The sequence below is a fragment of the Magnolia sinica genome, chromosome 2, assembly GCF_029962835.1.
Source record: "Magnolia sinica isolate HGM2019 chromosome 2, MsV1, whole genome shotgun sequence".
Classification (NCBI taxonomy): Eukaryota; Viridiplantae; Streptophyta; class Magnoliopsida; order Magnoliales; family Magnoliaceae; genus Magnolia; species Magnolia sinica.
Genome location: NC_080574.1, coordinates 39,510,218 through 39,536,276, shown reverse-complemented (window position 1 = coordinate 39,536,276; position 26,059 = coordinate 39,510,218). Strand labels below are relative to the sequence as shown.

General features: G+C 39.1%; 1 protein-coding gene across 1 annotated transcript in view; it reads left to right on the top strand.

The window, feature by feature from the left end:
* LOC131236999 (U-box domain-containing protein 44-like) overlaps window positions 1-25,859 on the top strand; it is a 31,194-nt gene extending 5,335 nt beyond the window's left edge. The window contains exons 2-4 of the mRNA XM_058234600.1: window positions 19,055-19,625; window positions 19,991-20,300; window positions 23,658-25,859. Coding sequence (XP_058090583.1) covers window positions 19,068-19,625; window positions 19,991-20,300; window positions 23,658-25,234 — 2,445 coding nt within the window. The 5' untranslated portion in view covers window positions 19,055-19,067 and the 3' untranslated portion in view covers window positions 25,235-25,859. The remainder of the gene's footprint in view (window positions 1-19,054; window positions 19,626-19,990; window positions 20,301-23,657) is intronic.
* Window positions 25,860-26,059: the final 200 nt, after the last annotated feature.

Sequence of the window (26,059 nt, the reverse complement as noted above, 5' to 3'; positions counted from 1 at the left end):
ACACTGTACATGACTTGTCCCTACAGCTGAACGGCGTCTCCTTCATTGATCCTTTCTTTTCTTTTGTATTTTATAAAACCCTAACCTTAACCCTAGCTTTTTATAAAACCTTAAATTCCCAATTTCTTGATTTCTAAACTTAAACCTTAATCCATTCAAATCCTAGCAAAGCGCAAGTGAATCCTCGAATCTATAACGAAACCTATGCTAGATGGAAGTTCTACCTTCCATTAGGCCATGCCCGATCAATAGCCCTAAGGATCTATTTTGCAGGATTGTGATGTGGTCTTGATGAGGAAATCCAACCATTTATAGTATACTAGTGGAGGAGGAGGTCGGCCCAACATTCAATTTGGTTCGAATGACTTGTACATGGGACCGGGTGTGCCGCACTGAGGACTGCATGATTGTCCATCTTAAACTAAGAAGATGCATGTGGGCTGCTTCTTTGAGGAGTTTTGATCGTTGGATCGCAAGGACATGATGATCAGACTGTTGGATTGTGTAGATCCTTCGATCAAGCGATTGGATCATTGTGATCCTTGATCACTTTGGTTAGTAGTATTAAGATGAACTGATTTTACATTTTTTATGGTTATTTATAGTTCAGGATGAGTTATTTTCAGTTTATTGTATCGTGGGACAAGTGAGGTATGTTTTTATTGAGGGTATTTTTGTCAAAACACCTCTGTGTCTGTGTGTGTGTGGGGGGGGGGGAATGAAAAGCAACTATTTTGCTTGAAAAAGCTCTTTCTCTCATGTGATTTGAGATTCTGTTGTGAAAAGAGACTACTTGGTGTGAATCCAAATGTTCATGTCTATCTTATTCTCTTCTACTTATTATTATTATTATTATTTTTTATTCCTCATCTATTCTCAAATCTTTTTTCTCTACCACTTTTCTCCTACAAACCCTAACTCCCTCTACCATTTTTTTTTCTAAACCTAAACCAATTACCTAAATCCATCTTTTCTTAGCCATCACTCCACCAAACCCAACCATCACCACCATTCCCACACATACGGATAGGGCCATATGACCATGCGGTCAGCCAATTCCCTTAGTTTTCTTCCATTTCTTCAATCCCCCTTCCTATTGTATAAACTCTAATCCCCAATTTCCTACGAAACCCTAATCTCCAATTCCCTACAAAACCCTAAATCCTTCATTCCCAAATCCTAAATCTCCCATTTTCTCCAAAATTCCCAAAACCCTTTGAAACCCTAACCTAGAATTGCGCAAATATGCTAATTGAATTAGAACCATACCTATGCTAACGTGAGAGTTCCAATCTCTCATTGGGTCTTAGATTTTCATGCTAATGTCGTTTATGCTTGTGTGGGATTGTGATTTCATGTAATTTGAAATTTTATTATCTATTTGGTACTCTTTTAATTATGGTAGAATGTCATGCTATTATATTTGACTTACTTTGATTAACCCGTTAATAATCTCCTGCTTCCAAATGGTTAGATCACATGTCCTGCATCAGTTCTTGAACTTGAGCTTAATTGAATATTTGATTTCTCCAAGTTTGTGGTAGATTGGCTTTATTATATACTTTGATTTACTTGGTAATCCGTTAATTAATTTATTTGCATCATCCTAGTTTAGATAATTCTTTTTTTTTTTTTTCTCCTTTTTGAACATTGATGAAATTTCATTGAAAAAAAGGCCAAAGCCTGAAATTACAAATATACAAAAGAATAAGAGCAACACCAGAGCTACCCCCCAAAACGATAAGAAAAGGAAAGTGAACAAATTACACTTCTGCCCACTCCTTCACATTAAGGATAGCTTGCTGGAAAACTTGCACTGCTTCATTTCTTTTGTTTCTGAACCATCGCTCATTCCTTTCCCACCATAAAGCCCATAGACTTTCCAACAAACTTAAACGCCACCTCCTTGTCCCTTCTTTCCCTATCCCTCCCCCATGTCAGGCTATAAGAAGTTCCTCTTATCTTCTTTGGAAATGCCCAATGAACCCCAAAAAATTGTAAGAAATTATCCTAGACCTCCTTGGCAAAAAGGCAATGAATGAACAAGTGATCCACAGATTCAGCGTCTTTTAAGCACATCAAACAAACGTTCAGAATGATCATCTTTTTCTTGCACAGATTGTCGATAGTTAGAAATTTATTCCTCCCCACTAGCTACCTAAAAGCTGCCACCTTCAAAGGAGCTCCATAATGCCATGGAAAAGCCGTCAATGTTACATCAAGGTTTCTTTCAGACTCACATAAGAAATTATCCCAGTTTAGGTCATCCATCTTGCATCAAATCTTGGTATCAGAGCCTAGGTTAGCATAGGGTTTAGTGAGTCCATTGCATTTAGAGTCTAGGGTTTTCATATTGCTGCGTCTAGAGTTAGCAGCTTTTTCCATCTTCATCACATTGCGTTTAGGGAATTTAGTTGTCTGCCTTTCCCAGTTAGCGTGCCCAGTTTATGCCCACCTGTAGTGGGCGTGGTTTTGGTCTACACCCCACAATGAATTCGGAACAACTTGTCAAGGCTATCAATGCCATAAATAATCGTCTCGCGGACATCAAGGCCTAAAGTAGAACCACCAATAACCAATTAATAGCCCTCTGGAATGAGACCAATACTCGCATGACCAAGTTGGAAACTTCCGTCCATGCAGACTGAAAATTTGGAAAATGATCAATCCTAAGCGGGAGGTCAAGGTGGAGGACATGAGATAGGGTGTGGCCGAGGTGTTGGTCGTGGTGGAGGGTGTACCCAATCGCCCATTGGAGAGTATCAAACTCACCTTGATCCTAATGAGTGAGTGATGAAGAACGTAAAGATTGAAGCGCCGAGTTATGACAATCGCTTGGACCCAAAGACATTCCTCGATTGGCTTGCAGACAGGGATCATTATTTTGAGTGGTACAATGTCTGATAGTCGTCCGGTGAAGTTCACCAAGATGAAGTTGGTGGGCCAAGCCAAACTGTTTTGGACGAATGTTGAGCGGAAGATTGAGAGGTCTGGTGAAGATCAATCTCACAATGGACTGAGATGAAAGTGATCTTAAAGGAAAAACATCTCCCTCTTTCTTACCACCATAAGTTCGTGGATTAGTGGCAGTCCCTTCGTTAGAGATCTATGCATGCGGTTGATTACATCGTAAAATTTGATGAGTATATGATGCGATGTAACATCAGGGAGGACCTGTTAGCGACCATTTCTCGCTTTAGAATGAGCCTCCGACCCTAGCTTCGGCATGAGCTCATTCCTCATGACATTAGCACCTTAGAGCATGCATATCAAGTGGTGCAAGAACTTGAGCAGCATCTGAAACCATATCGTGAGGCGATTCGACTCATGTGATTCCAATGTCAAGGCAACTCCCTAGGGAGCTAAGCCTAATTTCGGGAGTCATTCTAAAGCCCCTATTGACACTTTGTCCAATAACCGGGATGTGAAGGGTAAAGGTTTAGCTAGTACTAGCTCGAGGGGAGGTGAGTAAGCGTGGTGTTACGACTGCCAAGGATACGACCATTTCACATACCAATGCCCTACGAAAGAGCAAAATAGGGCCCTCGTGATTGGCGGGTTGGATGGGGATGATCAGGGCGATTATGAAGAAGAAGTCTATGAGCCTGAAGTTGGTGCTCGTGATGAAGAAGCTTAAGTTGAAGCCGTGGCTTATAGTTGTTAGATGCGCCTTGGCCCACACCAAAGAAAGTGATGATTGATGCGGGAATTTAATTTTTCATACTCATGCTAAGTGTGGTGACAAAAACTGTAAAGTAATAATTGATAGTAGTAGTTGCACCAATGTGGTCTCCACTAGCGCTGTATCTATTTGGCTTTGAAGCCCGTCCTTCACCCTTAACCCTATCGAGTTTCATGGGTTGATGTGTCATCGATGCTAGTTTCTCAGTGGTGTCTTGTTCCCATTCAATTTTCTTCCTACAAAGACACGTTGTGGTGAGTGATGTTTTGCCTATGGATATAGGCCACATCATTTTGGACAGACCTTGGCTGTATGATCGTGATGTGACACTATTTGGCCGTTCGAATATGTCTTCTTTTATTTACAAAGGTAAGAGGATCAGTTTAAATCCTCTCCAACCCAAAAGCGCCTCAGACAAGGAGGACGGAAAGAAGGGTGTCTTAAAAGATGTGAAGAAACCTCAACCTAAGTCTCTCCATATAATAAACACAAAAGAGTTTGAAAGAGAAGCTAGAGTTTCTTCGATGGTGTATGCCCTAATGGCAAGAGAGGTTATCTCTGAGGTTAGCGTAAAGTTGCCACCTGATGTGATTCCGGTATTGGAGGAGTTTCATGATGTTTTACCAGAGGATCTGAATGAGCTTCCACCCATGCAGAACATTAAGCATGCTATCAATTTAGTCCCTTGATTGGCTCTTCCAAACCTCCTCCACAACCGAATGAACCCCGTAGAGCATGAGGAATCGAAGAAGCAAGTTAATGAGCTTCTTAGTAAAGGGTTCATTCAGGAAAGTTATGAGTCTGTGGACTGTGCCAGCCCTCCTCATGCCTAAGAAAGATGGCACGTGGCGCATGTGCGTGGACAGTCGGGCCATCAACAAGATCACGGTCAAGTATCGGTTTCCTATACCGCGCCTTGATGACATGTTGGATATAATGGCCAATGCCATGATCTTATCTAAAATTGACCTCAAAAGTGGGTATCATCAAATATGTATTCGCCTAAGAGATGAATGGAAGACATCCTTCAAGATGAAGGATGGGCTATATGAGTGACTAACGCTCCGAGTACATTCATGAGAGTGATGACCTAGGTGTTGAGGCCTTTTATGTGTAAGTTCTTGGCGGTATATTTCGACGATATCCTTATTTATGGTACTTCCAAGGAACAACACCACTATTTGATGCAAGTTTGCGGGGTCCTTAGAAATGAGAAACTATATGCCAACTTGAAGAAGTGTTTTTTCATGTCTGATAAAGTTATCTTCTTAGGGTTCATTGTTTCATTCGAGGGCATATCTGCGGATCCTGAGAAAGTCAAGGCTATAGTAAGTTGGCCCGAACCGCAAAACATTCATGAGGTGCGTAGCTTCCACAACTTAGCTACTTTTTATAGGTAGTTCATTCGAGGCTTTAGTTTCATTATGGCTCCTATCATTGATTGCATTAAAAAGGGAGAGTTCTAATGGACTAATGCTGCCTCCAAAGTGTCCAAGGAGATTAAGGCTAAAATAATTGAGGCTCTTGTCATGTGCCTTCCTAACTTTTCTAAAGTCTCTGAGGTTGTGTTTGATGCATCTAATATAGGTATAGGTGGTGTGCTTATCCAAGAAGGGCATCATGTTGCCTATTTTAGTGAGAAGTTGAACGAGGCGAAACAATGATACTCTACCTATGATAAGGAATTCTACACGGTAGTACAATCCTTGTGACATTGGCGACATTACCTACTACTGCAAGAGTTCATCTTATTTTCTTACCACGAGGCCTTGCAATACCTCAACTCCCAAGCGGAATTAAACCTAAGGCCTGCCAAGTGGGTTGAGTTTCTCCAAGAGTACACTTTTGTTTTGAAACACAAAGCCGGGGTCGAGAACAAATTTGTTGATGCCCTTAGCCGTAGAGGCGTTAATTCAATCCATGAGCGTGGAAGTCATTGGGTTCGATCAGTTGAAAGAAGAATATTTTATGTGCCTAGATTTTGGGAAGGTGTACACGCCACTTTTGGGTGATCGGTCGAGGAGTGACAGTGGGTTTGTCCTGATTGACGAGTTCTTATTTAAAGGTGATCGACTTTACATTCCCCGCACTTCTATATGGGTTTTTCTAGTTTGGGAGCTTCATCATGCCGGAAGAGTAACCAATCATTTGCTAGAGACAAGACGATTATCCTTGTCAATGACATATTTTATTGGCCCAGTCTCAAGCGAGACATTGCCAAAATTATTAGGCAATGTAGGACTGGTCAGCTAGCAAAGCAAAAAGGTAAAATATTGGATTACATAGGCTATTGCTAGTACCACATGCTCCTTGGCAAGATATCAGTATAGATTTCATGCTTGGGCTACCCAAGACGAACAGAAAGCACAATTCCATTTTTGTGGTGGTGGACCGTTTTTCAAAAATTGCCAATTTTCTTCCATATTCTAAAACTTTCTTCCATATTCTAAAACATCTGATGCCTAAAAAATTGCCAAGCTTTTCTTTGGAGAGGTGGTTCACTTGCATGTTTTGTCGAAGACCATTGTGTCTGATGGAGATGTGAGGTTCATGACTATTTTTAGAAAACACTTTGGCATATGATGGGTACGAGACTAGTTCTCGATAGCATACCACCCTCAAACTGACGGTCAAACGGAAGTGATCAATCAAAGCTTAGGTTACTTGTTGCAATGTCTTGTGGGTGACCATATGAGGACTTGGGATTCAGTTTTAGCAGTTACGGAGTTTGCTTATAACAGTTCGGTCAATAGGTTGATAGACATGAATCCTTTTGAAGTAGTTCATGGTTACAAGCCTAGGATGCCTATAGATCTCATTCCCATGTCAGTCTCCCATAGGCCATCAGAGTCTGCAGATACATTTGCATGGCATATTCATGATTTACATAATAAACTTAAAAAACGAATTACCATGAGCAGTGAAAAGTATAAAATATTTGTTGATTCTCATCGCAAGTTTAAGGAATTCTAGGTAGGAGGTTATGTAATTGTCCGAAGAAGGCTAGAACGGTTTCCGCAAGGGGCTGTGAAGAAATTACTAGCCCGCAGTGCTAAACCTTATAAGATATTAAAAATTTGGGTTGCAATGCATATGTTGTAGATCTCCCACCTGATATGGGCATTAGTTCTACATTCAATGTGGAAGATCTCGTGTCATTTAATGGTCCAACACTTTCACCCGCTAGCCCTTCTCCCAACCCTCGCATTGACCCAGATAGTGGTTCTCCCAATCTATTCCATGACCCGTGGCTCTTACCAAACCAACCTTCTTATTCTTTGCTTCCTTTACCATCCATACCTTACCAAAAGAGGAGAGATAGAATGTATCTTGGATGAACAGACAGTTTCCACCACACATGGAGGTTTTCAAAAGTATCCTGTCAGTTGGAAAAACGGGCTAGAGTCAAATAACACTTGGATACTAGACCCAGATCTTTTGAAGTGTTATCGTAGTTTTATTTTGCCAGAGGCGAACTCTTCTCAGCTAAGAGGAGTTGATGAGGGCATTCGAGCACCTACACGAGTTGATCGGTTGGATGATCATTACATGGGGTCCAATGGACCCAATTCGAGTTCTTAGCCGTGTTAAAGACCCAATATGCATGGCTGAACATCTTTGAAGACCCCACATTGTGAAGATGCATATGGGTTGCTTATATGGAATTGATTAATACATCTTTGGACTGTTTGGACGTCACCTAGCTTGACCTGGACCACATTTGTACGTTACAAACGTCAGATCATGCAGTTGGATATATTGGACATATCAGTTTGGTGATCCGGATTGTTGGATATGTTCGGAGACTCAAGTTTAGATGAACGGACACTCTAGTCTACACATTTGAGCGATGGACACGTTGGACGACATTCACCCAGGCCATTGATCACATGTGAATATAACTGTTGCACGTTAGAGACCATCCTTGTGCCATGTGGCACATCTTTATTTCTGCTTTCTTTTTTGTTATATTTTAGGTTATTAGAGATTTATCTTTTGATCTTGACCGTTAATAGATTCGGACAGTCAAGAATAGTTCTAAACTTAGGGTTTACTTCGGTTTTCTTATATATACTTGTTTGACACTTGAGATTATTGATATTGAATGAAATTTCTTTACATTGTTTCTTTTGAGTAAAAAAAAAAAAAAAACTTTCTGTGAATGGAATTTGGCATGAAACCATTGGAGTAATTCCAAGTTATCTTTCTTATTTCTAGCAAGGTATTTCTTTCTTCTCTCTCAAACCTTTTTTTTTTCCATTGAAAATTTCACTCTTCTTTCTCAAACCCTAACTCATCACTGACCAAATTGAGCCAGCCCCACCACTCCGTTCGTACAATTGTACGAACTTGCCTATACACTGCACGGACCTGTCCGTACAACATCTGTACAGTCAAACGGTCTCCCCCTCATTGATCCTTTCTCTTCTCTATTTTATAAAACTATAATCCTAAACCTAGCCTTCTCTTCTTCTCTATTTTATAAACTCTAATCCTAACCCTAGCCTTTTCTAAAACCCTAAATTCTCAATTTCTTCATTTCCAAACCTAAACCCTAATCCATTCAAACCCCAACAAAGTGCAAGTGAATCCTCGAATTTAGAACGAATCCTATGCTAGATGGAAGTTCTAACTTCCATTGGGCCATGTCCGATCAATAGCTTTAAGGGTCTATTTTGCCGGATTGTGATGTCGTCTTGAACTTGGGCTTAATTGAATATTTGCTTTCTCTAAATTTGTGGTAAATTGGCTTTATTTTATGCTTTGATTTACTCTAGTAATCCATTAATTAATTTATTTGCATCATCCTAGTATAGGTCATCCGTCCTGCATCAATGTGGGTATTTACTTTCATTTTACCATTGAATTAAAGTAGTTTACTATCTTAAGAGGGACTAGTCTGTCCTTGAATCAACCAATTCCATGTACAAGACCATAAAGCATTTACATCTAAGAACCCCCTTATGGCCTTATAAATGGACTTCGAAGAAGATAAGGGTTATCGGTGGTTGTGTTCTAAATATTGGCGATATTATTAGCAATATTGCCGATATTATTGATATCGCTAGGTCGGCAATATTGAAACCACTGGAAGTTTAAAAATGTTCAAATATTGCTAATATTTTGAGAAGAATCCCTTGTAAAAGTTTCCTGGTATTAGTGATGCCATCGATAGTATTTTTTCACTAGTAATTAATGTAGAAATTTTATATATGAATGAGTGTTGTTGATCTATTGATTGGCTATATATATACAAGTTCCTTGGCATTAGTGATACAATTGATAATATCTCTGATATAGTGATAGTATCCCCAATAACGGGTTAAATATCAATAAATGAGTGAAAATTAACAGAAAATTAGGAAATTTTCTAAAAGCCCAAAAAATCTCCATTTTTTTGGGTTTTTTTTTTTTGGAATTTTGTTCCTTAGGTGATTTTAAATCTTTAATCTCTCTTCATTTTTATTGAATCAAAGTTTGGATTTGGGAAGAAATCTCGACTCAAGATGGACATAGGCTGAAACTCAAAAGTGACAAAAAATTCATATAAACTTCAAATTATTTTTTTTTCAAATGTTAGCATGGATTGCAATGGAAATCCATGTCCATGCATGATTGTCATGCATTTAGATGGATTTGTGGCAAAAAATTAATATTTAGGGCCTGTTTGGTTAATCGTTTACCGTAGTAAATGCTGGTAAATGGGTAATAACTATTTACCATTCTAAATTCATGTAAGCTTCCTAGATGATGTTGACAACTATACCACTTTAATGTATGTGTTTGATCCATGTCATCCATTCGTTTTATCAGCTCATTTTAGGGCATGAGCCCAAAAACGAGGCAAATCCAAAGCGCATGTGGACCACACCACAAATCACGGTGGGAATCTAACACCTACTGTTGGAAACTTTTTGGGGGCCACAATGGTTTTTTTTTTTATTATCAAGCTAATATTTGTGTTTTTAGTTCATCAATGACTTTATGATCTCATGAACGGGTTGGACGATTGATAAACATCACTGTGGGTCCTACATGAATTTCAGCTTTTAACGGTGGAAGTTATTATCCCTCTTGATACTGGTGGTGTGGTCCACTTAAGCATACAATCTACCTCATTTTTGGGCTTGTGCCCTTAAATGAGCTAGTAAAATGGATGGATGTTGTGGATCAGAAACATCCATCATGGTGGGGCCTATGGATTTTACAAAGGCAATACTGTCCAATGCAATTTCAGTTTTCGAGGCAGACTTACCTATACCTATGTTCCCTCCAATCTAAATAGATATTAAAATAATCATTGTGATGTCCCCATCATTATTTATTTATTTTTTGGTGGTAAATGGTTAACCAAACAGGCCCTTAAGTGAAAAATGGGAGAGATCAGTGAAATCCTAAATTTTCCATTTTTATATTGGAAAATATGTGTTTTTCATTGGTAATTAATGTGAGAATTTTATATATGATGAATGAGTGTCGGCCAATCTATTGATGGGCTACAAATTTTATATATTTATTTTATATGATTTTTTCGACAACACATGGTTAGGCCCTTATAAAATGGAACTTATTATGTATATTTTTTTTACAACATTTTTATTCCTACACGTGTCTTTTAACATATCTTGAAGTTCTATTGAAGAATTCCACCTTTTTCCAACATTTCCCAAATGTTTCCTTCGGATAATGATATTTTTCCGAGTATAATGATAATATTGGTGATATTGATACATGTTTCCGTATCCCCGGTCATCGATACATGTTACGATATCGATACTGTGAACACTAATTGATCGTATGCTCTAGTTTTCATGTATAAAGCATTGCAAGGTAATTGATAAGCCTTTTTTAAAAAATAAAAATAAAATTCCAGACTATGAACATTTGTTTCTCTGCACTAGATATTGATATGATATCATTTTTTATTTTTTTTTCTTTTAGTAGGTAAGTTGGCGTGAACCCGATACTATGAATGTGTTAGTTATTCATGGAATCTAATCTTTGGTTATGATTCTATAACTAGGATCATGTGAAATGCATACATATGCAATCATATCAACTAGAAAACCACATACTAGGAAAAGAGATTGGCCACATACCTTAAGCCATATGCCGAACCGACGATGCACGACTTTCCTCTAGGTGGTAGGTCTTGATGATGAACAACCCTGATTGTTGCTCCCTCAGCCCTACACATGTGGATGCCCTTGGCTCATGATGTAGGACCGATGCATGAACCAAATATGATGTGAGATCAAGTAGCAAAGTTAAGGTAATTAACAAAAAATATAAAACTTGCCAATGTTGTTAAATCGCATATGCGATCATGTGCGATTGCATATGCTTGTGCACATATGCGATCACACAATCGCATGTGGTCACACATTTTTATTTTATTTTTTGTTAAAATTTTCAAAAAAAAAAATCAGAAAAATAGGGATAAATTAAGAAAAAAATGAATAAATTATTATATGCCATTGGCCCTTGCAATACATTTAATGTAAGTAAAATAAAACCAATTACATAATGAATTAAATATTAAGTCATCATTCATCAACAATTCTATATTCTACAATATAGTTGACTTAACATTTAACAAATATGAAATATCAACATTCAACATCAACGCTACATCAACAATCAACATCAACACACTTAATAAACAAAATGAAGAAGTTATTTATTTATTATTCATCTAATCATATACTATATACAATGATCTATTTGCCATTGTGGCATATCACCACCACCACCATCATTACCATCATCATCCGAGTCATCTTCTTCTTCCACATACATTTCTTTTTCTTCCGTTTCTTCATCATCTGTATATACTAATACTTCATCAACATCCAATGGTGGATCTTCAGCTTGATCATTATTACCATCTCCTTAATCTCTTTAACGAGTTGATGGCTACTACTCGCCCCCCAGCTCCCTCCATCCTTCGCTTTCGAGTAGTACCTTCACTAGCTATCGACTCTATGCGGCATCTTCAACTTGCGCCCATGTCAGGCCCTCTCCAGCAAATATCGGGTCCTTCGTTTCTACGAGTCACTCGTTATCTGCTTCCAACTCATCTAAGCAGATATGGTCAAAGAAATCAGGCTTTTCTTTCCTAGCTTGGAATCGTTCTCGCAATTTTTCATTATATTCAAGGTGATTCCTTTTCTTAGTCTGAATCTACATGAAAGAAAGCGCATTTGGCATTAGCTATTTAGGTAATTAATTTAGTTTAGGTCTTACACTAAAAAATTGAAATTTACAATTAATAAACTTACCGCCTCGAACGTGCTCCAATTGCGCTCGCAACCACTGGCAGAACACGTGACTCCAAGAATCCTCATAGTCAGCTTCTTTAGAGCTAGATTCTTCCTGTTCGGGTCCACTCCATAGGCAACCCACTAGTCAGTTGAGAAAAACAATTTAAGTAGGTTTGAGACACTTTGTAGAAAAACTATTTGTAAGACACTAAGACTGACATTCATAGTACTTACTGGGTAATTTCATTGTCCAATGCCTTATTACGATATCCCTTGAGAATATCCTTTCACTTTTTGTATATAAGTCCAGCATAGTTGAGATCTTGTCATGTTCTTCTCTATCTGGAATCATTCTTTCCGAGACATCTATAAATCCAACCATATGCATAGTAAGTGCTTCTGCTGGATTAGCAGAAGCGAATAAACAAGCCGGGTTAAGGTGTAAGCAGCCGAATACAATGGAGATGACATTTGGTTGCCCCATCTTCTATCTATAATATCTAAAATTGGCTTGTAATCACGGTCTCTATAGTTAAAATGGTCCATGATCTTATTTTTCACCATCCCCATCGCATTATATATATAGCCCATTGCAGGCTTCTCATCTCTATCTACCAATTGCAACACAGTGACTAAGGGCTCGGATGCTTTTAATGCTTTTACCACTTGTGTCCAAAAACTTTGTGAAATGATTGTTTATTGAACCTGTTTCCCTTTAGCCTTCTTTGACCAAGGCCCACTTGTAAAATTGGCGGACACTACAAAGCTTCTAAGTTCTGGTTTATTTGTATGTAATCTTTGTAGTGTTAAAAAGACTGTAACAAAACGGGTGACTACTGGATGTAGCAAGTTACCCCCAATGTGTTTTCTCATTCGACTGAGAAGAAGGGCGTGTTTGTATATAAAGACCGTGATTCTTCTAGCCCTTCCAATCACACTTATAAATAACTTACCTATATCTTCTAACATAAGATCAACACAATGGGCCGCACAAGGGGTCCAAAATAAACGACGCCTCTTCTCCATAAGAAGACGTCCGACCATTACATACGAGGCTGCGTTGTCTGTAACTACTTGTATAACATATTCCTTACCTATTTCCTCAACTACAGTATCTAGTAAACTAAACAAGTATTTTCCTGTGTGTGAATGGCCCGATGCATCCACGGACTTTAAGAACATTGTCATTAGTGAGAGACCGACCGGATCTATCGGTCCATCCATCTGCCATTAGTGAATACCCATATGTTTTCCACGATTCCTTATATTCAGTTATAAAGGATCACGTATATTCAACTTTAGTTTTCAGGCATGTCTTCCTCATTTCATGATATTAAGGAGGTTTAAACCTAGGTCCAAATTGACCTATAACCTCAACCATTACTTTGAAGCTTCTCGATTTAACGGCGTTGAAAGCAATGCCAGTTTGGTAAAACCACTTAGCAATATATTGAATAGTGGTTTTCCTATCTTTTTGTTCATACTGGTTTTCTAAAGTTGTTTGAGCTAGCCCATTGCCTCTACCTCTTTGGTCCATCACATCCTCGGGGTGTGGTTTACACCATCTATCCATGGGCCCATACCCTCGGGCTCTTTTTGAGATCGTTGGTTGTACTTGTGGTCTAGACCAACCTGTCAAAGTAGAAGGAGTGAGACTATTTTCATGTACATTAACTACGTTTATATCTTCATATGCATCTTGTTTCAAATATTCCTCCTGACGTAAGGCACTATCGCATATCTTTTTTGATTGTTTTTCTATATACTCCATGATCTCCCTTTGGATTTCTGAAGTAATTTTGTCTCATGCTTTTGCATTTGACCCCAGTAAATGTGCAAGGTGTTGCTTGTGCCTTGCAATGCCACCAGAACTCACATACCCACATAACTCACATACTATGTGAGTCTTATCCGAAACACTACGATAGTGCCCATACTTCTAACCCGAGTCATTCGACTTGGGTTTCAAAGAGGAAGATTGGGAAGAAGACATTATGTTGGTAGTGTGTGTATTGATTGCTAGTAGTCAAGTACTAAAAAGTAACTAGAAAGTAAACTAAAAAGTAAAGTAAAGTAAGAGACTAAAGAGATGGGACTTGGGAGAGAGAGAGAGAGAGAGAGAGAGAGAGAGAGAGAGAGAGAGAGAGTTGAGTTACACTTGTAGAAAGGGCGAAGAAGAGGGAAAAGAAAATGAGAAAGAGAGAGAGAGAGAGTTGAGTTACACTTGTAGACTTGTAGCAAAGAGGGGGGAGAGAGAGATTTACACAAACAAAATTACAATTACAAATTTAAAAAGTGGTTCTAAATTCTTCAATCTTCACTTCTTGTCTAAGTTGTCTTCATTTTTGCCTTGAGTCCTTGACCCTTGAGTGTTGATCTTGATTCTAGAATTATGTAGAATATAGACTTGTAAAGTTGTATTGTTGTAAGTTGTAAGTTGTAACAGTAAGTTACTAACACAACACTAACTTGTAACTTGAAACAAGGTAACAAACAAACAAAAAAAAAATGTTAGAAGTTGTTAAAAAACTAGAACTTGGATAGTATGAAACTTTAAGAGAGAATGAGATAGAAAGAGAGATAGATAATCGATTAGAAACTAGAAAGAGAGATAGAAAGAGAGAGTGGTGGGTGTGTTGTGTGAATATTTATAACTTGGAAAAATTAGAAATTAGAAAGAGAGTTCAATTCAATGGATGGAGAGCTTGGTTGTCTTGTAATGTCTCTTGAATCTTGATTCTTGAATCCTTGTGGATTTATGTACTTGTCCCTTGGCCTTGATTAAAACTTCAATCTTGATTCTTGAAAGAAATATAGATGGAGGAGTGGAGCTTAGGGCTTGGAATTGTGTAAGAGAGAGTGTAAGAGAGCAAAATAGAGATAGAGAGAGTTTAAGCTTTGAGTGCATGTAGGAGTGCTTAGAGTCCCTTTTTATAGAGAAAAAAATTAAGATTTAAAAAAAAATAAAATAAAAAATTCCAACGGTCAGAAAACGGTCAGATTTTTTACTGTTGGCAACTATGCGATCGCATATGCTGTATGCGATCGCATATCATGGCACATGCGGCATATGCGATCGCATGTGCAGTGATCGCACATGCGATCTGTGAACATACGATCACATATGCGAATGTTTGATCGCACATGACAACGTTGAAACTTGCCATTATCATCACAAATACTAAAAAAACCAAAAGAATATCATGCATAATCCTAGCCTAGGTTACCAAACATCATTGTACAAGATCATTAAATAAAGGAAACTAGGATCTCATGAATGTAGGGACATCCAATTAGCATAGGGAAAAGTTTATTTCAAATTAGGAGATCTAATACTACCTAGGGTAAAATTAGGGTTAGGGAAATTGAGGAAAACTAGGAATGTGGGTTTATGGGATTAGATTGGGAGAAGGGATTAAAGGATTTAGGTGTTAGGATATGGCAATTAAGGTTTCGGATAGAAGGGGTGTAAGGATTTTGGGTGAATTGAAGAATTGGAGAAGTTAGGGTTTGGGAAAATAGGAAAGTTGGGGATTTCTAGGTTTAGGTTAGGGTTTAGAAAAAGGAAGAAGACGATTTTGCTTCAAAGGTGATGGGAAGCCAAAGGGAAATCGGTGCGGCGCACCTCCTCCTTTGATACATACGCAAAGGTGTACGTCAAGTGATGTCCTCATTAGCTCACCTTCTCGCCTTTCTCCCTCAAGCATGTGCAATAGATGGGTAGCCTCACATTGTTTGTGAAGAGGCCAAGGGTCTCTCCTATTTATAGACTTGGATCACGTTAACTATCAAAGAAACCAAGTCCTACATGGACTCTCCTTCATTGCACATGTTAGCTTGTCCTAATGTGAAGTTTCTTTTTATGATTAGGCTTTGAAACTTGGGAGCCAAGTTTTCCAAATAATGAAGTGGTCGTACACACATGCATGCCCATGTATGTGCGTGCATGTGGACCATCGTATGGAAGACATGCTAACACGACGTTGAAGCAAAGAATGCCTTCCCTTGAGCTACAATGGCATTCATTTAGTTCCTATTAATCTAGAATGCATTGAATATGAAGTAGCATGATAAATTTGGTACTACATACCTTTTGGGTGACAATTTCTTCATATGATGCCTCTTGCTACTGCAGAGAAACAAGAAGAAATTCCTTTTACTAGATTTTGTAATCCCTACAAACAATTCCTCAAAACAAGTGGAGAGAACAATAGATTATATAAGGGGCTTAAATTTCAGCCATGTAGCACATAGCTAGGAGAAAGACTGCATAGAGGATGGAATACAAATTAAAAAGAAAAAAGAAATCATTTTAAGATCCATAACTCGTCTTAGGGCCAGATTTGTTGCCACCTAAACAACTAAAAAAAATCCAACTCTCCAATTCTAAAACATTCCCAACTTCCAACTTACTGCTAGAGGACTTTTAAAACCTATTCACTACCTCCATCATCATCTTAGCCTTTCTCTAACTAGTTCATGGTTGGCTATCAAATGGTAGATTGGTGGTTCTATGCTTGGCTGCCAACCAAACATCAACCTTCCCTTTTGTGCCCGGGGTCTTTGAATCGTACATGGCAAGCAAAGGCTCACAATGAAACCACTCACATGCCAACATGTTCCCACTTAACAGTGTTTGATGTACCGATGGTATCAGTCGATACTATTGGTTTCTTAGGTCATGATACAAGGCATGGGGGTTTTATATATATATATATATATATATATATAAAATCATCGATCCATGTTGATATATCGTGATATTCATTTTATCACAGTTATATTGGTGTATGATCCTACTTAAAGAGCCTAGCATGAAGTGTTCCATCAATGCTAGGGCTTTTTGCATATTAGTTAGGTTCTTAAAAATTGGTTTCAAAACCAACACCATGTTCTGTGTTTGAGTGACAGACGGGGCAACTTGTGGAAAGGGCAGCCTAGACCAAAGTGAAACCTGCCACAAGGTGGAAAAGGCTACCTAGACAACCATAGTGCAACCGACATGCCATTTTAGGGTGGAAAGGGCTACTTGGACAACTAGGGTGCAGCTGCCATGCCATCCGAAAGTGGAAGGGCTACCTGGAAATGAGGTCACAGTGAGTGCCACCAGAAAGTGGGCCACCGCAAGTGTCGCTTGTGGAGCGTGGTGATATGTTAAGATATGGTTTAAAGGGCCTAGCTTGACTCATTCCATCAATCCTGGGGATTTTGGTGTAGTGGTTAGGCTCTTAACAATCGGCGAGGGTCAAGTAACAAGAATGCACCATATTGATCAATAGTTGTGTTATTTTGTAAGTATCGATCAACCTCAGCAATACATGTGATATTTAATAGAGAATAAAAAATCCATAAAATAGAAAAGTCCTTTTTTTTTTTTTTGGCCCAAGTTTTTTGGGATTGTGTTTCTTGGTGTGTTTTTAACAACACTCGAGTTGTTTCGCATCAAAACACGAATTTGGTGGGAAAATCACATTTTGAGAGCGAATTTGGGCCAAAACCCTTAAGGCAAGAAAAGTTTGTTTAAACTCTCTCTCTCTCTCTCTCTCTCTCTCTCTCTCTCTCTCTCTCTCTCTCAATAGATTAGAAAGAAACCAAATATAAATCTATGTAGATCTGAGGCCAAGCTTGGTTTTTTTAGTATTTAGTTATGTTTTCATGTTTTATTGCTTGTATTATATGGCATTTGAATGATATGAACTCATTTTGAATATAACTGCATCATTAATGGCCTACAACACATGTTTTTGTTACCTAAACAATGGAAGACTAATGTTTTGAATTCTAAGTTTGTAATCATGTCTCTTTAACATCTCCTAAAGTTCACTAAAATTCCATCAGCCCTCAAACTGTGATGCATAACACAATACATGCAATATTTCACAATGGTTCCCACGATATTTCGCTATTCCAAGCGTGCAATATGTAATCTGAAACCGATTCTTTGAACAAGGTCACTTATCGTGCACCCCTGCTTAACTATCACATGCATGCCCCATGAAGTGAGCAAACGAAGTAGGGTCATGGAGGGGCAATTGCTACACAAACTGCTTTGCTAAAAGCACTCTCTTCCATGAAAGCCCATGATTGAGTAGTTGGCTGGACAAAATAGTTGGTAGCATTGATACATAATTACCAAAGTGACTCACATGCCAACATGGTCAGGCCTCACATTGCACCTTAGACAACTTCTCTGGGTTACCCACAAAGGTGAATTTTTGAACAGTTGATGTTGAGTGCAGTTTTAAAGTAGCCCCCTAAGCATGAGATGGTTCCTCTGGTACCAGGTAATACACACAGCACCCAAGTTGGTCCTGTGGCACACAAATGTACCATTACTGGGAGAAAGGACATGCTCGAGTAGTTGGCTGTAAGGAACAATAGGGTTCTCACCAATGCCCTTTACCAAACACCAGATGTATATCCCAAAGGTCACCATAATAAGATCAGATTGTGTGATGTTATCCCATGTTAATGTATCCAGAGCTTGCGCTTGCTTTTAGCACCCCGACTTCTTTCAAAGCAACAACATTGGATGAACGACCTAGCCAATTATGGCTAGCAGTGTATTGCCGGTTGGCACACCTAGAGTAGAATGGTTGGCTCATCTCAGGGTCCAACCACAAATTTTTAGCTGTAACAACTTAAATATACATTATTACACTCCAAAAATGGACTTTAGATTTATATAAAACTTGCCTACAATTGAAGATCTTTTGTATCATTTCTTAAATCAACCCAATCCAAATTGGAAACAGATTGAGAACAACATTTGACTAAAGAATTAAGGACTCTAACTAGGGTAACTTGTTGAGCAAGTTAACTTAGAAACTTGGCTCAACTTCAAATAAAGAAACTAACTTAAACTAACCTCTAGATTAGAAAACTCTAAACATCATGTTATATATAGCATGAAAACCTTTCCTAAACTATTCTACTAACCCAATGCTTTTTAGTTATCTCATTGTCATAGAAAGTGAACAGATGGCAAGAAGTGAAAGACACTGTATTACATTGTCATACAATGTGCACCATTAGGAGGTCTAATCTGGAATATGATCTTTTACTTTGAGAAGGCTCTAATTTGTGGTGCATTTCCCTTTTGGAGTAGGTCTCCAGAAGACATGGCAGATGGTTGGGAGGGAAGTTATGTACCTGGTAGTCCCTCTGATGAGGGGAGTTCTCACCCTGAACGAACACACATCGAGCCTCTTTATGATTCCTTCATCTGTCCTCTTACAAAACAAGTAATGCGGGATCCTGTTACCTTAGAAAACGGGCACACTTTCGAGCGCGCAGCAATCGAAAAATGGTTCAAGGAATGTAAGGAGAGTGGAAGGAAGCCGGTTTGCCCATTGACGTTGAAAGAACTAAGAAGCACTGATCTGAACCCAAGTATAGCTCTACGAAATACAATTGAAGAATGGCATGCAAGAAATGGAGCTGCTCAGCTTGATATTGCTGGTAGATCACTCTCTTTGGGCAGCTCAGAGAACGATGTTTTGCAGGCTTTAAGACATATTGAGAACATGTGCCAGAAAAGCAGGTCTAGTAAGCATGATGTCCGTAATGCAGAACTAATACCCATGATTGTTAACATGCTGAAGAGCAGCAGTAGGAGAGTCCGATGTAAAGCACTTGAAACCCTTCATGTAGTGGCAGAGGATGATGCTGACAATAAGGTTGTCGACAGGTTTTCTTGTTCTTTTTTTCCAATCAGATGATCCACATCTTCATAGGAATGAGTCCTGCTGTGGCTCATGAGGTGAGCCCCACATGTGTCATGGCCTGAGAATAGACCATTCCAGGCATGAGTGGGTGCACATGCATCAAATGTGGCCTTTTGGTCAACTTTTTTAAGCAGTGATGTTTTCCATACGTGTGTAGCCCATGGTGTAAAAACTGGCTTATTTTTGGGCCACAGAACATAGACGATGTCATGCACCAAATGAAGATTCCAGATCTTGTAACACTGGCATTTGAGGCTCGCAGGTAGCCATTGCATTTCGCTCATGGACTTTGTACTGTTCTTTTTCTCATTTTACAGGCAGCTATGGCTGAAGGGGATACTATACGTACAATTGTTAAATTCTTGTCACATGAGCATTCCCAGGAGAGGGAGGAGGCTGTGTCTTTGCTGTATGAGTTGTCAGAATCTGAATCTTTATGTGAAAAGATTGGCCAGGTAAATGGGGCAATTCTTATATTAGTTGGAATGACAAGCAGTAAGTCGGAGAACATTTTGGCTATCGAGAAAGCTGAAAAAACACTGGAGAATCTGGAGAAGTGCGAAAAAAATGTGCTGCAGATGGCTGAAAATGGCAGACTGCAACCTCTCCTTACACTCCTCCTTGAAGGTGCTTTTATTCTTTTCAGCCTTTCGTTTATTTTCTCTGTAGAAATTTAATCCATATAATTGCCTAGTGCTTATTCCTAGTGAATTATGACTTCTTCTTTCTTTTTCTTTTTTGTTTTCTTTCTTTTTTTCGAACAATGATGATTTTATTTAAAAAAGAGAGGCCGCAACCAGAAACAGAATACAAAACTGAAAAGAAAATTACAACTTTGACTCAATTCTCAGGGAATTGCTCAACTAACTTAGAAGCATACGCCCACTCCTTAATAAGAGATTTCACCTTTTGGAAGATCGCTGAAGCATTCCTTTGCTGATTTCTGAAACAACAATCATTCCTTTCTATCCAAAGACACCATAGGCCTGCTAGAAGTGACATACACCAAACATATTTTCCAACCTTTCCTTTTCCCTCACCATCCCATGCTATGTAAAAAACTTTCCATACAGCTGGGAACCACCCAATCCACTCCGAACAGATTAAGGAACCCTTCCCACATCTTTCCAGCAAAAGAACAGTGAAGGAAAAGGCCACGATTCTGCATTTTGATAACACATGACGCACACATTCGGGAGAATGAACTTTCTTTTTTGGAGATTATCCACTGTTAGAACTTTCTTGCATTATGACAATGTTGATGGTATATATCTTCATATATATTTGCCTCTTAGTTTTTGGAATGTGGACGTCTTTTCTTTAGACGAGGGAAAGTAGCACCAATAGGTAATAAGATGAAGTAAGGCCCTTGATAGGATGTGTAGCTGAAATGAGGATGTTGAGATGGGATGAGTGCGAAGACGAGGAAGGATATAAATAGAAATAGATGCATTTGAGGGAACTTAGGAGCGGTGTTCAAAGTATCGGTATCGCTACAAGTTTCGCTGGCTGGGGATATGGAAATCATATCGATATCGTTGATAATATTGCCGATAACTAGAAATGAGGGGAAACATTGGGGAAAATGGGGAAAATGGTGAAATTTTCAATGAAACTTCACGAGAAGCTAAAATACACATTTATATATTTAGGAATAAAAAATTTTGTAAAAAGAATACATACATACTGAGTTTCTATTTAATTGGGGCCTAAAAGCATGTGTCGTTGTAAGAAATCAGTCCATCAATCCCATCTATCCATCCAACCTTTCATCCAAACATCCGTCGATATTTCAAAATATTGACAACACACGATATTTTGCTGAGAAATTGGTGACAACTGGAAAGGAAACAAAAGATTGTGGTTCGGTATCGCCCATGTTGTGATAATGATAATGTCCTTGACAATTTAAACATTGCATAAACCATGCACCCATAAAAAAATTAATGGAATTTTTTTTAATAAACAGATTTATAGCAATATTGATGTATTGGCAATATTATCGAAATATCACCGATACACTAGTGATACAAGCAACGCCTGGAATTTATGCAGTCGAAAATATTAACGATACAAGCGACGCCTGAAATTTACACGGTTTGAAAATATTGGTGATACATTGGCGATATTGAGTGATACATTGCTGATACCTGGAATTTCTTATTCTACTAATGTTATCGGTATCACTACCAGTGTTATTGGTATCGTGGAGCTAGAGATACGGATAATATCAGGGATATTTCGATAATATTGGGGATGCTCCGAACAATTCTTAGGAGTAGCACCAATATGTAATAAGATGAGGGAAAGTAGACTTTGATGGTCTAGTCATGTGCAACTGGTTAGTAGTGAGTCGATACAAGTTGAAGGCTCTAAAAGGGCAAGGGGAAGGCCTAAAAGGACATGGGTGGAGGTAGAAAGAAAAGGCTTGATGACTTATCATCTAACTGAAGTTATGGTCCTTGATAGAGTAGAATGGTGGAAAATGATTCATGCAGCTGACCCAAAGTAGTTGGGATAAGGCTTAGATGATGATGATGATGCCTTTTCTTCAGATGTGTGCTGCTTGGAAGGTTTAGAATAAACATGATGATAAATCTCATTCTTGGGAATTTCCAGGAAGGGAATTTTTTATTTTTTATTTTGGGGAAAATCTTGAAATATGGGATTTTTCTTGGGCTAGATTTGGGAAAATGTCACAAAAAAAATTAAAGATAAAAATACAAAAAGAAAAAAGTAAATTGTAAATAATAATAATAATAATAATAATAAAAAATAAATAAATAAATAAAGAGAGATTGAATTTAGAATATCAAAATATAATCATGATATTATCGGGATAGTATCCTGATACTATTGGGGCTTTGGAGATTTTTTGAGAATATCAGGATATTAGCAGGTACATATCATTTTTCTGAAGCTGTCAATAAAATGCTGCTATATTTTCAAATATCATAGATACTTGTCATTATAAACATAACTTCATCTTCAATTCTTATAGGTGGGTATTTATTAATTATAGGAGTCAAATTAAGTTGTAAGAATGAGCTTGTGGAGTCAGCTGACATGGGTTGGATTTAGGTAAGCCTAGGGTTGTCAATGGGCCAGGCCCGTGCCAAGAAAAAAATCTAAAATTTGAGGTAGCTCTGCCTGTCCACTTCAACGTCTGGGCCCCAAAAAACCCCAGCCTGAAACATTAACAGCCCTGCTTTAAACTTCATTCAATCTGGTTAATATGGTGCAAATCTGCTGAGTTTTCTTTGACAAAATACTCCTTGTTTGCTTGCAAGTTGTAGTCATGTTCATAAAACCCTGTGACATGGAAACCACTTTTCCAGAAAATTGTTGTGCCGGAGATGAACGATGGAGAAACATTGTTACACCTTTTAGGACAATCTTAGCATTCTTCTTTACTAGTTTACCTGTTATGTTCTAATTAACTACCTATCTAGGTTTTTTTTTTTTTTTTTTTTTTTTTTTTTTCTTTTTCTCATTTTATACTAATCTGTGTTAATGTTTATATAATTTATGCCATTGAATATCATCATGTAACTCCAAAGGAATTTTAGTGCTGTTGCATCAAGATGTGAAGGTGCCGATGCAGTCTATTCAAATTGGTTCCAAGGTTCAGTGATCCAGACTGTTGAGCTGATGTGCCTCACTATGAATTGGAGATGCACTAGAAACCTCCAAGATTGGAAGATCCTGGTCCATTGAGCGGTGATCTACAAATAGACGGTCAGGAAAACTACAGCAGTTGGGAAATTTTTTGAAGATTGGATGGCTAGGATCTTCAAATCTAGATGAACTTGGTGAGTCCCGCATCCATGGTGGATCCGTTAATCAACAGTTTAGATCACTGGACCTTGGACCCCACTTGCACAAACTGCATCAGGACACTGTAGTGCCTGACATACCTGCCCTTGTTTTTGGTACAAAGTCAGCAAACTATTAATCTCACCGTTCGCTTGTGGATTGCTGTAGGTTCACCTGAAACCAAATTGACCATGGCTTCATACCTTGGAGAGCTGGTTCTGAGTGCTGATGTGAAGGTTTTTGTGGCCAGGATGGTGGGTCCATCACTGATCGATGTGATGAGAAGTGGCAGTATGCAGGCGAGGGAAGCTGCCCTCAAGGCTCTTAACCAAATCTCATCATGCGAGCCAAGTGCCATGGTATTAATCGAGGCTGGGATCCTTCCCCCACTTGTCAAAGATCTCCTCACCGTTGGTGTCAATCAGCTTCCCATGAGGCTGAAAGAAATCTCCGCAACGGTTCTTGCCAATGTTGTGAGCTCCGGCTGTGATTTTGAATCCATTCCCATTGGTCCCAACAACCAGACTCTCGTCTCAGAAGACATAGTCCACAACCTACTCCATCTGATCAGCAACACGGGTCCCAACATTGAGTGTAAGCTACTTCAAGTCCTTGTTGGGCTCACAGCTTCTCCCGCATCGGTTCTGAATATAGTTTCTGCCATTAAAAGCTCTGGTGCTACAATCAGTTTAATTCAGTTCATTGAAGCTTCCCAGAGGGATCTGCGTGTAGCTTCCATAAAGCTTCTCCATCACCTCTCACCTCACATGGGTCAAGAGCTTGCAGATGCCCTACGTGGCACAGCAGGCCAGCTCGGCAGCCTGATCAAAGTCATCTCAGAAAACGAAGGGATCATGGAAGAGCAAGCGTCTGCAGTTGGGCTGTTAGCCAACCTTCCAGAGAGGGATTCGGGCCTTACACATCGGTTGATGGAAGAAGGTGTCTTTGTGTTGGTCATCTCAAAGGTGCTGAGGATGCGGCAGGGGGAGTCCCGTAGTAGCCGATTTGTCACTCCATATCTAGAAGGACTTGCTGGCATCCTGGCAAGGCTCACATTTGTTTTGGCTGATGACCCGAAAGCTGTTGCTCTTGCCCAGGAGCACAATCTTGCTGCACTGTTCACTGATCTGCTTCAGTCGAATGGGCTCGACAAGGTACAGACTCTGTCCGCGATGGCATTGGAGAACCTCTCACAAGAGTCGAAACGTCTGACAAAAGTACCAGATATGCCAGAGACTGGCTTCTGTTGTTCAATCTTTCCTTGTTTTAGTCGGAAGCCGGTGAGCACTGGGCTGTGCCAGGTCCACCGCGGGATATGTTCGTTGAAGGAGTCCTTCTGTCTATTGGAAGGAAGAGCGGTGGGGAAGCTGGTAGCGTGTTTGGATCACACAAACGTGAAGGTGGCGGAGGCAGCGCTTGCAGCACTGTGCACATTGTTGGATGATGAGGTCAACGTCGAGCAAGGCGTGAATGTCTTATGTGAGGCTGAGGGGATTAGGCCGATATTTGATGTCTTGCTTGAGAACCGGACGGAGATCCTCCGGCAACGGGCTATATGGGCTGCCGAGAGGATTCTGAGAAAAGAAGATATTGCATTTGAAATTTCTGGTGATCAGAAAATGGCAACGGCACTGGTTGATGCTTTCCGTCATGGTGATTATCGGACCCGGCAGATCGCCGAGCGGGCACTGAAGCATGTTGACAAGATACCCAATTTCTCTGGCATCTTTCAGAAGATGGGTTAAAAAGCATCAATGTGGTCCTATCTTCATGAAGACAGTGATTTCGAGGGGGTGGGACAAGGCGGCTGTATTTCTTTGTTTTGCTCGTTTTGTCGTGTTTGAGGGGAAGACAAAGGCCCTGTTTAAGATTTTGGTTTGAATGGGAAGCCTTACAGCGTGTTTGGTATGCTCAATTGAACTGGATTGCAATTCATACAATTGATTATAGAAGCAATGACAAAAGTGGAGGTGACACCATTTCAATGACCGAGGACAATCAAACCCCTGATTGCAACTCTCTGCATTTCAAGTTAAGACTTGAAGTGATTATAAACTTCATTTCGAGGGCAAGTTTGTCTTTTTGGATGAAATGGATTACTGCAAATTAACTTGATTGAACATCCAAACACAGCCTTAAATTCAAGAGTCTGCATTTGTGTAGTGTGTGCTATAGTTCTTTTGCCCATTTGCTTCTTTTCTTGTACTTTTATAAATTGTATTGGGAAATGTATTGTTTTTGTATGGATCTCTTTACATGTACTCTAATGATGGGTGTTAATTGTCATTAATGCCCGAAAATCAGAACTATCGGTTTTCACCATTTGTTTTTGGATGAATTCATAGATATATTAAAGAAATTGTTGAGTAACTCCCTAGTATGTAATCTGATATGCTTCGTGACCTTCATCGTCGTCGTCATCATCGTCATTAGTCTTTTTCCCATCATTTTAGGTCACCTTTTAAATGGTAAATTGGAAATTCTTTTGTGATAAGCTGCCTACGAGACATCAACCTTTCTCTTTTACTCAGGCTCTCAAACTGACCATGGCTCCACGACCATGATAACAT